This window comes from Microtus oregoni, unplaced genomic scaffold (assembly GCF_018167655.1).
Source record: "Microtus oregoni isolate MIOR12 unplaced genomic scaffold, Mior012 000022F_ref0000154, whole genome shotgun sequence".
Classification (NCBI taxonomy): domain Eukaryota; kingdom Metazoa; phylum Chordata; class Mammalia; order Rodentia; family Cricetidae; genus Microtus; species Microtus oregoni.
The window spans coordinates 10923727-10935338 of record NW_024543081.1 but is presented as its reverse complement, the minus strand read 5'-3'; the positions used below and the strand labels follow the sequence as shown (position 1 = coordinate 10935338).

Below are 11612 nucleotides of genomic sequence, written 5' to 3'. Positions count from 1 at the left end.
TCTTAATAATGTGGGGGCTGGAGAGATGGCTCAGCATTTACGAATACTAATTGTTCTTCCAGAGAAACAGCTTCAATTTCCAGCACCCACATGGCAGCTCACAACTGAGTAACCCCCAAAATCTGACACTCTCACGTGATAGACATACAGGCAAAACCCTAATGAACATAAAATAAAAATATTGAAGGGGACGTTGGAAGACACTTGACATTGACCCATAGTGTTCACATACAGATGCACAGGCAGTAGCATCAATACAAAAGCAGTGCACCCCACCACAGATAGGTACACATATAGAGACATAAACACAGACAGATATGCACACATCCACACCTGTGCACACATAAACACAATATGTACACATGTGGACACACAATACACAAAAACACATAAGCACAGTTATGCACACACATATACGCACATACTCACAGACACATTTACATATACTAACACGCATACAAACACTGAGACGTACACCAACATTGCATGCACACACACAGACATGTGTACACACTCAGTGACACATGCACACACAGATATATGCTCACACACAGAAAGACGCATGCCAACAGACACATGATCCCATAGATATACATGTTTACACAAACACATGCGCACACACCTGCAGACCCATACATGCACAGAGCTACATGCACACAGATACATGCCCACACAGATATATATGCATTCATCGACACAGGCCCACACACATAGAAACATACTCACACAGAGATACACGCGCACACAGACGCATGCACACATACATGCATACACAACCATCTCATATGCCAGCACGCACGAACATACACCCCCACATATGCTTACACACCACAAACAAGCCTATATACAAATGCACCTACACCATAAACACATATGCCTACATAATAAGCATATGAACCCATATTCATACACTCTGAGGCATGGAGCGCTGGAGCATGCTGGCTGAGCATACATAAGTCCTTGGGATCAATTCCCAACACCATGAGAAATAAAATGGTAAGGCTGATAAATTTTAGCGATGCCTAACCAACACAAAACCAGAAAGATGCTCAGAAAAACACTTGGATTTGTGTGCAATGGAGTGTGGCCAGGGCAGTCATGTGACCTCAGCTCAGGCAGTTCTGTCCTGCACATTCCAGGACAAGTGCTTGAGACCCATGAGCCCGTGGGGAGGCAATGTCTGAGACCTGGGACATGTTGATAGCTGTGTCTCCACACAGCTGGGGCACCATTTCTATCAGCAATGGGGTTTAGGAAAGAGGCCTCGGATTGCCTGAGTCAGACTTGGATTGTGTGAAGACCAAGGTCAGCAGTGCCATGTTAGTACACCCCCAAACCATCCTTATGTCTATGGGACTCCCAAATCCCTTTGCAATGAGACTTGGTGATCTTCCCTGTGAGCAATGTCCTCAATCTGAGTCACATTGGTGGCTGGGAGTCCACCCCCTCCCCCGACACATCTGACTGACAGCTGGTAGTGTGATCAACGCCTGAGCTCTGCTGTCCCTTTACCTGCTGCTGCTTTTCTTCTCTGTCCTTTCTCTACAGCCATAACTGTGAGGACAGCAGCTGCCCAGCTCCGGGAGCCTTTCCAGGCGCTCGTGTGCCTCAGGGTCTCTGCATCAATGCAGCCCGGTCTCCAGACAGGAGCAGTGCTGCTTCCTTTCAGGTTTATTACACCTGTCCCTGAGACCCATGGAAGCCTGACCTCTACCTGGCGTGTGTCACCATCTCAGTCACCACTCACGTGTCTTTATGATTGACAAAGGGTCACTTGTCACTCCTGAATCTCAACATTTTCTTCTCTTTCCTTTCATCTTGCTCTCTTTCTTTCCCTTCTTTCTTATTGAGTATTTTCTCTCCCCTAGCTATGTGTACGTTAGACAGGGTATCATCATTATGTACTCTGACAGTCCTAAACCTTGCTCTATAGCCCAGGCTAGCCCCAAACTTGCCATTCTCTGTCATAGATTTCCAAGTGCAGAAAGTGCAGGCTGTATCATTGCACTAGGTGAGTTCCCATTATATCTGTCCCATGTCCGTTCTGGGAGCACTCTCCCTGGCCTAGATAGTCCCAGACAGCACAGTAGGATCCAGCCCATCCTCCTGGATTCTGACACCTTTCCTACAGCAGATGTTCTCCTGCATCCCTTCACTGCAGCAAGCTGAGCTGGGAGGACAGCAGCTTCTCTAGCAGTGAGAGACCCCCTAACCATGTGTGACACTTCAGGATCCTGGGGATCTTCACCAACATTTGTCCTCAAAAAAGAGTAGTGCTGAATCCCACAACACGTCATTCACACTTCCTCACGGGAACCACAGAGTACTGACTTCTGTCTGCAGTTTGTCACCAACCCCGCAGAGGATGGACGGGTTTTTAAGTGTGATCTAGGGTCATCATTGGACACCAGCACAACAACTGCTCTTCCTATTTTGTTCCGATGCTTCCTCCTCTCATCCTCCCTCTCATTCCCTCCTTCATCTCTTCATCACCTCCTGACCTCCTCCTCCTGCTACCTTTATTTATTTATTTTGAGAAAGGATCCTGTTAGATATTTCAGGCCATACAGCCTAGGCTGGTCTTGAAAGTGCAATCTTCTTGTCTCGGCCTCCCTTATGCTATACTGCAGGCCTGTGCCACAGCTCTTCCTCAGTAAACACTTTTCTCACAACATTAAAGTTGTACTTAGGGGAGGTCTGGGGCAAAGGGGAAAGACTGATTGTACACTATTATCTTGGGACAAAGTGGAGACAAGGATGGGATTGGACCAGGATTCTGAGTGGCAGCCACAGACCAGGTTTATTGGACATCAATCAGCACAAGCTGGGGAGAAGGATGGAGCTGCTGTCCTTGCTAACGCACAACTGCACAGAGCTCGTAGGGGGTTGGGATAACTGGCAATGAGAAGATGCCATAGTCGCTGGGTCGGGGCTGTCCACTGGGCACCGAGAAGCTAAAGCGCTGCAGAAGGCTGGTGAAAAAGAGGAAGAGCTCCATGCGGGCCAGGGGCTCCCCCAGGCAAGCTCGGCGGCCTGTAAGTAGGAAAAGGGCTCAGTCAGTCTGGGGCCTGATAGATGCTCCACCCTCCAAGGCTCCCTGGGAAGAGACATGGAGACAGGTACCCCACATGACCTGCTGAGAATGGCATGAAGGCCTCCTGTTTCACAAAGCGGCCCTGGGCATCCAGGAAGTGCTCAGGATGGAACTGGAGGGGCTTCTCCCAGACAGTCTCATCCTTCAGCACTGAGGACAGGTTGGTGAGGAGGGTCGTCCCCTGGCAGGAGGCACACAGTGTGAACATTGTCCAGGGCGGCAACACCAAGAGAGTGGTTACCGAGTTCACATGCACAGCTTCTTGCTGTGCTCTATGAATTCCTTTCCCAGAGCATCTTCGCACCTTCACCACTGAAAAAAGGTGTCCCTAACCAAGACCTGTCCCTGTGTGCAGTGCTTCCCAAATCCTCTGTGGTTTATTTCATTGGATGCCCAACTCCCCTGAAGAATCATGGGCAATGGCTGCAGGTTGGTCCCATCACCATGTGCTAATCCAGAATGTGGCTGTCTTGGTCTTTACTACCCTTGTTTGCTAGTGGCCATGTTATGGTAGGAGCGGCCATGCCTACCTTGGGGATGAGGAAGCCCTGCACTTCAACGTCATGGGATGTCATATGTGGTATATTCATTGGAACGATGTCTGCAAATCGCTGCACCTCATGAATGACAGCATTGGTGTAGGGCATGCGGGCCTGGTCTGCCATCTCTGGACGCCGCGCCTGCCCTATGACTTCATCGATCTCCTGTTGGACGCGGCCTGGGGGAGGGGACAACATTCCCTCAGTTAAGAAGCCCCCCCCATGGAGTCCATGGGAGAAAGATGGCCATCATCCCTTGCTGGAGAGCCACAAGTGTCCTAAGTAAGCTTAAGGTGTGGACCTCTGCCCTCCTTCTTCTTTCCTCCCAGCCTCAGCCAGACTCACTCTGCACATCCGGGTGCAGGATCATGAGCAGCAGGGCCCAGGACAGCGTGATTGTAGTTGTTACCATCCCAGCACCAAACAAGTCAAAGACAACCAAACGCAGATTTGCATCATTGAAGCTGCTCTCAGGGTTCCCTTTGGCCTGGGCCAGAGAGAGACAGTAGACTCAGACAGAGTAGAGAGGAAGAAGCCCCACAATTCCGTCCCATTGTCTCCAGGAGGCCATACTTGGGGGTTGACCTCACAGTGCACCGGACACCACATCCCATAGTCTCTCACCTTCTCCACCTCAGCCAGGAAGGCATCAGTCAGGTCTCGGGGTGGTTGGGCAGGGTCCCGGGTCCTCCTGTGCTCAGCCACAATGTCATCCACCATGTCCATGAAGATCTTTTGCCCAGCGAAGACTTTGTCAAACAACCCCGGGATGCGCAGGAGAATTGGAAACGTGTTCATAACCTGTAACAGCCGTGCAAAGTGCATGGCGTTCCTGCTGGTTTTAAGTTTAATGTGTCAAGTAAATAAGATTTCTACTATGATGATTATGATTTCAGTGTTTGTATATGCATGATGTGAGGAGTGCTGTTGCCATGACAATGATGCTGAGGTCAGGGGAACACTTCCAGAGTTATTTCTCTCCTTACTACATGGCTCCAGGAATCGAACTCAAGCCCCATGCTTGCTTGCTGAGCTCCATTACCCACAGACCATCTGTCTGTCTCGTGGCTACCTTGGTTCAATGTTGGTCTCAGCCAACCTCAGTTCCCAGCTTTTTCCACAATGGACCCAGGGCCTGTTTTCCCCCCACCCATCACCTGTCTCCTCCTCTGTTCCAACCTTTAGACACTTGCAACCAGGGGTAACAAAGGAATAGTCTATCCTGGAAACCACAGGCTTGTGTGGCTTCCACGTAGACAGAGGGCACAGGTTCTCTCCCTTTCAAGAAACCCTGAGTTTGATCCATCCTCCCTGTCTGTTGTCTGAGGTGTGTCCAGGTCCAGGTCTTTCCTCCTGCAGCTGACTTCCTCCCAGGGGAGGACGTGGCTCTGCAGGCTGCCCTGAGCCTCCTACCTCAGGAATCAAGCCAGTGTTCTCTCCCATATTGTCGTCCAATGTTTTTAGCATATTGGTGAAGTGTGCGTCTCCATACTCAAAGCGACGGGCGTAAATGAAGGACGAGATTACATTGCATGCAGCTTTGTTCAGGAGATTGTGGGGATTGAAGGGTCGTCCTGGGAGTAGAGAGTTAAGCAAGTCACTGTGCTGCTTGTGTCTCCCTGTGCCCCTCTGCACCCCTCACCCCTCACCCACCAGCCTGGTCTGCGAAGGCGTCACAGAGGTGTCCAGCCTCGTCCGTCACCCACTGCTCCAGGGATTTCTTGCCCAGGCCGAAGTTGCGCATGGTGGACACAGAGAATCGCCGCTGCTCTCGCCACTCAGGCCCGTACGGTGCTAACGCCACACCTGCAGGGACATCTGTGTGTTATTAAGGATACCTGACTGTGTTGTCCTCTTCTTGGGATCAGTATCACCATAACCTTGCACCTTCAACCCCAAGCCATCTCCACCCCACTCCAGCATGCGAGGTGGGCTCTGTGATGGATCAGTGGCCTTTTGTTGACCTGCTGAACCACATTGCTCCCTGTCTCCTGTCCTTCTCTGCTCACGGTTACCCATGCCTTCTCGAATTCTTCTCCACCCCCACACAGCATTTTGCCTTTAGCTTTGGGGCCAGCGCCCATATGTTCAAAGACGGGCATTGGAGGGCGGTCAGAGGTGTACTCTCCACAGGTCACCAGCGCTTCCTGCACCGCCTTCAGTCCATTGATCACGACCGTGGGCTTCCAGGCCATCTGCAGGCTGAACACGTCACCATAGCGTTGACGAAGCTGCAGTAGAGGGGCAGAGCACTCAAGAAGTGGCAGTCCCCTGAAGATCCTAGAACCAGGTTCTTTCTCTCTCTCTCTCTCGTGTGTGTGTGTGTGTGCATGTGTGGTGTGTGGTGCGGTGTGCGTGTGTGTGCATGCATGTTGTGTGTGTGTGTGTTGCTGTTATTGAACCTTGGTCCTCACATACGTTGGGCAGATGCTCTTCCACTGAGCTCCATCCCTAGCCTGAGATCTGGCGCCTTGTGGCTGGGGCATCTCATCTTTTAAGTTTATCAAAGGACTCAGTAGATTTGGTCACCCAGCTGTGACCTTACCAGGGCCAGGAAATCAGCATTTCAAACTCTGGTTCCTTGAGATGGGCAGTGAGGCCAGAGACCACACAGCAGCAAGTTTCAAGCAGCCACAGCCCGTCTCTTTGCACTTGGTCTCCTGAAAGGCATGCTGCTCTAGGCCTGTGATCTGGCACCATACTGAGACCTCATCTGTGACAGAATCATAAGGGACTTGGGACCTTCCTAACTGCTACCCTGTCCAACCAGACGTGAACTCTGCTGTCACAACCTGCCTCACCTCCTGTACTTTGCTTCCCCACCAAAACCTTTTGCTCCGGAAAGTTCAGAATGTCCTCAAATCTGGCATTGTCTGCCATCCGGAAGCTGTTAAGCCTGTTTCCTTCTGGGGGGTCCAGCCTTCTGGGGGTCCAGCTCCCTGTCTAACCTGTGTTTCCACCCCTCTATGTACTGCCGTGGGCACTGTAACCTCTGTTCCCATCCACCGTGGACTTCCTCACCTTGTACATGCTGTATGGCATGTTCTTGAAGTCCACCTGCAGCAGGTTGCCCAGGACAGGCAACGGCATAGGGCCTGGTGGGTAGCGGGCAGTCCAGCGTTGGCGCCGGTGCATCAGATCCACAAGTAATATGAAGATGACTGTGAATATAGCCAAAGGCCACAGGCCATCCCCAATCAGCAGCCCCATGGCTATCCCACTGCTGCCCGGGCTTCCTAGAGAATAAGGACCAGCACCCACGACAGCCACCTGGAGTCAGGAAGTCCCACAGCTTGGAGCCTGCAGCCTTATAAGGGACTGCCAGTGCTGCTCTTTGTCCTCTGCTTGCAGTGGCTGTGTTTTATTTAGTCAAGTGTAAGGAGGGGCCAGAGGTGTGCAGTCCCTCCCAGAGCTGAGCACAGTGGTTCCTCTGGTCTGAGCATGGTAGGCAGATGCCCAGGGCACCCCCGCCTCAAGGTGTACCACCATGACACGTAGTGAAACACCTGGAAGGCCACACATGAAGCTTTGAGAGCTTGAGGACAGTGCCTCAGGGGACAGTAAGACCTCGCCAAAGCCTTGTGGAATACTTGGTTGTGGAGACACTAGGGATTGACTGTCAATGGCTTCTGTGGGTGTGTGGACAGTGGGAGGGTCTCCCCTGCAGTTGTGGGAAGGAGGCTGTAGCTCCTATGGGCAGCTGGGGAAGGTAGTTGGAGCCTCTGTAATCTTCAGTCCAAATCTGAGGTCACTCAGTGGATGAGGAAGGCCAGACACACAACTTGGAGAATTTTCAGATCCATTCTGAGATAGCTGAGCATGACCTGAGGATCCTGGAGAGGCCACTGATTTGGGCCAGAAACACGGCACATGGTGGCCTCTGTCTTTTCTCACTCTTTGCTTTTTGGAGGGTCCATCTCTCTCCCAACACTCCTCCACATGGGGATATGTAGGCAGTGTCCTCCTAATCCCAGAGGCCTGTGGTTAGGATGGGTGACCATGAGGAAAATAAGATGACCCTAAGCCTAACAGCAAATGGCAGTTGTGCAGTGCCGGGAACACTGCACATGGCAACTTATCACTCCCTAGTGTTAGTGAAGGTGCAGAGCCTGTCCTTGCTGGAGATCCAGAGCTGTGAAGATCAAAGACTCAGAAGTCCCAGTGGAATCCAGACACTGATCTCTGCTGCTCCCTCCAGTGTGGCAGAAGGGAGACAGGAACTGAATTAGAGGAGATGAGCCGAGTCCACACCATGCAGCCCTCAGCAAGGACTAGACCCTGGGTCATCTCCTCTCGACTGCACCTGCTGCCCCTTCTCTGCCCACATCTGTGTCACCAGGGCCTATAGAGGACTCCATGCTTGTTGACATCTGCTTCCTCTTCCTCTCCATGACTCCTGGCCATGCAAAACCCAGTTACACAGGATGGTGCTCTAGGTTGAAGCTCAGACAGAGGTCTTTCTCCAGCTCCAAGTTGGCCTGAACGGAACTGTGAATGGGGTCAGGATACCAGCCTGGGTCACAGTCAGGAGTGGAGGGACAGAGACAACTGTGCTCTGGTCACTCATAGGCTCAGGCTGGTGGTTTCCTCCTGGTTTGCTCCAGGACCCTCCCAGGGTAACTTCTGAGACCTCGTGGCTAGGCCTGGATGCTAGTTGTCACACCTTCTGCCTCTCCTCAGGTCTCCACCTCTCTTCTGTGTGTCACGTATGATGACGTGAAATAGAAGTCACGGTGCTGACTGGGTCTGATCTTCCTACTTCAGGCTGAGTGAGACCCTGAGAGGCAAGTGCACCGAGCAGGTGAGGAATGCCACACACTGTATGTTGTACAGGTTCCTGGTCTGTCACCAGCTCATGGGAGATGCCCTGGATACTCTGGTAACATCTGCCTGCTAGCACTATTTGCTTCCCTTCATCCTCAGTCCATGGCCCCTCAGCAACGTGAACACTTGTGTCCTGTAAGATCAGTGTGACTTCCAGGGGCGCATAGGTCTAGGTATTCAAGTGTGCTGTGTCTATTACAGCAGGCTTGAACTTGAAGTCCCTGGTCATCTGTGTTCAGGGGTGCTCCAAGTTCACAATTCTCTGTTCACATGTCAACAGATATTTTATCGCTGTCCTTTGGACTCCACTCGAAGAGGACAGTTGGAACCTGGACATGTCTGTCCTGGACTGTCCTGTGTGCCCTTTCCCTTTGCTGGCTTCAACTGCCTGGGTTCATTGAAATGAAGACCAACGGTAAATACAAGAGCCATTCCTAGCTCTGTGCTTTCTTTCTCTAGGTATGGTGGCAAGAGCTGAGTTAGTTGGCTTGTGAAGAGTGATGGACTCATTGTGGAGTGACTTGCCTCTGACCATTGCCTTAGGAAATCTTAGTTTGGGTAAAGGAAGGTCTAAGGTTGGTTGGGGTTGGTGAAGTTCTCATACACCAATGGTTACTTTACCCCTCATGGTATTATAGGATTTTATCTATGGAATTACAAACCACAGAACCTGTGCTTGAGATGACATAAGTAAAATCTTGAGAGTCAACCTCATATATAATTCCTGGATCAGGCCAGGTGATGGTGGTGCAGGCCTTTAATTCCAGCACTTGGCAGGCAGAGACAGGTGAATCTCTGTGGGTTTGAGGCCAGCCTGCGAAATCCAGGACAACTGGGGCTGTTACAGAGTGAAACTCTGTCTCTTAAAAACTAAACCAAACAAAACAAATCCTAGATTAGCATTGTTTATTCCCCAAATGAAAACAAATTCACACTGAGGGAATCTTAATTTCAACCTCCTATGCTGTAGAGGTAGTTGTCAGTTCTGGAACCTGAATAAGCCCATGACTTCTGGTCACAATGAACAGAGTCCAAGGGGGTGGGGTGTAGGAATAAGCCCAGCAGCCACTGAATAGGGTTATCCAGTTGCACTCTTTCCTATGCGGGTGGAGCAGGGTCATCACTCTCAGGAAAGCCTAAACTCCAACGGAATATGGTGGACACACTGGAGGCTCTTGGTTCTGAGTGTTGTAGAAGTGTGAGCATCTCTGTGAGCCCCAGGAGCACAGCTCACTTGAGACAATGCATCACAGGTAGGAAGAAGGACCACAATCCTTGATCATAGATTATATAATCGTGCATGTAGGTCACAGGGAGGTTTCACAATACAGTGCTGAGAACATCAAACAAATTCAGCAGATACAAAGTCAACACAAGAAAACCACTTGTTTCTTAATTAAACAATGATCCATTTGAGAACTGAATGACAAATGGTATTATATATAAAATAGCATTAAAAGAACAAATATTTTAGGGCAGGCAGTGGCTCTCACAGTATGCTGCTTGCTGTGTGAGCATGAGGACATGCATTCATTCCCGAGCATCTGGGCCCACCAACCACTAGTGCAATCCCAGTGCTAGGGAGGCAGAAAAGTTGGGTGCTCAGGTGCTGGCCAGCCAGTCTAGCTCAGTGAGTGGGTTCCAAGTTCAGTGAAACCATCTCAATAAACAAGGTGGAGAAGAGTTGAAAAATACATTCAGCTTTGACCTCTGTTTTCTACACAGAAATGAAGGCATGCATACATGTGCATTCGTTCCCCTCTGAAGAAGTTACACACACACATACACACACACAAATATGTACACACACATACATACAATTAATAAAATGTTTGCATAGTAACCTGTAAAAATTGTCAGCAGGGACTGACTGGTATGTAAATGGAATGCACAGGAGAAGTAGAATTTTAAAGAGAACATTAAGACAGGAAGGCTTGCTTCATTGTTCATGAGTTGGAAAGAAATCCTGGGAAAAGCTCTGGTACTCAATGGGATCTACTCATTCAAGTTAATTCCTATCTTATTCCAAAATTACTAAAATTTATATGGACTATTGAGCGACTACAAATACTGTCAAACATCTTTAAAAATGATACGTTTGGGGATAGTGAGATGGCTTAATTAGTAAACAACTGTACAGGAACATGAGGACGGGAGTTCAGAGCCCAAGAACCAAACACTGGCTCATGCATGTAATCTAACACTATACCTGGGAGGACAGAAAGACCCTGGGGTTTGCTACCCAGACAGTCTAGTCACGTTGGTGAGAATGTGCTCAGGACAGACTCAGAAAGGGGCCTTGTGTCTAAAAACAAGATGGATAGTGATTGGAGAAAGTGCCTGACATTAATCACTGACTTCCACATGCATGTTCTTATGCACGCACATGAATACACACATGTGCAAACACAAACACACACACATTGGAAAGCACACATTTCCTTTTTTGTTTATGTTGGTTTGGTTTTTTTTTTTTTTGAGATAGAGTTTCTCTCTGCAGCCCTGGCTATTCTGAAACTTACTCTTTAGACCAGACTGGCCTCAGACTCAGAGATCCACCTGCCTCTGCCTCCATGATGGGATTAAAGGCGTGTGCCACCACCGCCTGACTGCATCTCCTGTTTTCAAACAGGACTCGGCTCTGGCTTATGATAGGGCTAAATCCCAGAAGACCTGGTGCATAAGCTACAATGCATTTCACGTTCTAACCTCCAGCACAGCACCATGGCACACTGCAGAGCTTGTGAGTAATTCTTGAGAGACTGGGGCCGACTGAGAGTTATAACTACTTCCCGTACACCATCCCCAGAGGTTCCTACTCACGTGGCGTAAGAAGACAATATTCAAAATCTGGAGTATACACTGAGCGTGTGATACGTTCCTGTGAGCTCATCACTTAGGGTTCTGATTAGAAAGTCTGACATTACCCAGGACAGCCTAGGCTACCTCATTTCAGCTAACAAAACACAAGTCGAACAAGAGTAAAAGCATATGAAGTTTAGTTACCACTGGAATTCTATCACTTTTGATACCACACAGTGAAAAAAGCCCATTACACTGATGTTCTGGATTACATATATGAGCCTGATCATGGTATTGTTTCACAAAGACGACGTTCCCCAAAGGAGACCATCTGAAAATCACTCCCCAGGACA

The 11612-nt window shown here is 49.6% G+C and overlaps 1 protein-coding gene across 1 annotated transcript; it reads right to left on the bottom strand.

The window, feature by feature from the left end:
- Window positions 1–2774: 2774 nt before the first annotated feature.
- On the bottom strand, window positions 2775–6930 carry LOC121461043 (cytochrome P450 2D3-like). Its single transcript, XM_041671744.1, has 9 exons — window positions 6655–6930; window positions 5693–5864; window positions 5287–5439; window positions 5047–5207; window positions 4258–4434; window positions 3979–4120; window positions 3625–3812; window positions 3134–3275; window positions 2775–3033 (listed from the first exon to the last, which is right to left on the bottom strand). The coding sequence occupies exons 1-9, from the start codon at window positions 6841–6843 to the stop codon at window positions 2855–2857; spliced, it is 1503 nt and encodes a 500-aa protein (XP_041527678.1). The 5' UTR covers window positions 6844–6930; the 3' UTR covers window positions 2775–2854.
- Between the last annotated feature and the right edge of the window lie 4682 nt (window positions 6931–11612).

Excerpts from the sequence above, each read along its gene's own strand:
- LOC121461043 (XM_041671744.1), bottom strand. The coding sequence starts at position 6,843 with ATGGGGCTGCTGATTGGGGATGGCCTGTGGCCTTTGGCTATATTCACA. Across the intron at positions 5,440-5,692 it reads CGCTGGCCCCAAAGCTAAAG|GTGTGGCGTTAGCACCGTAC; the intron begins GCAAAATGCTGT and ends ATGTCCCTGCAG. Across the intron at positions 3,813-3,978 it reads CCTGCACCCGGATGTGCAGA|GCCGCGTCCAACAGGAGATC; the intron begins GTGAGTCTGGCT and ends CCCCTCCCCCAG.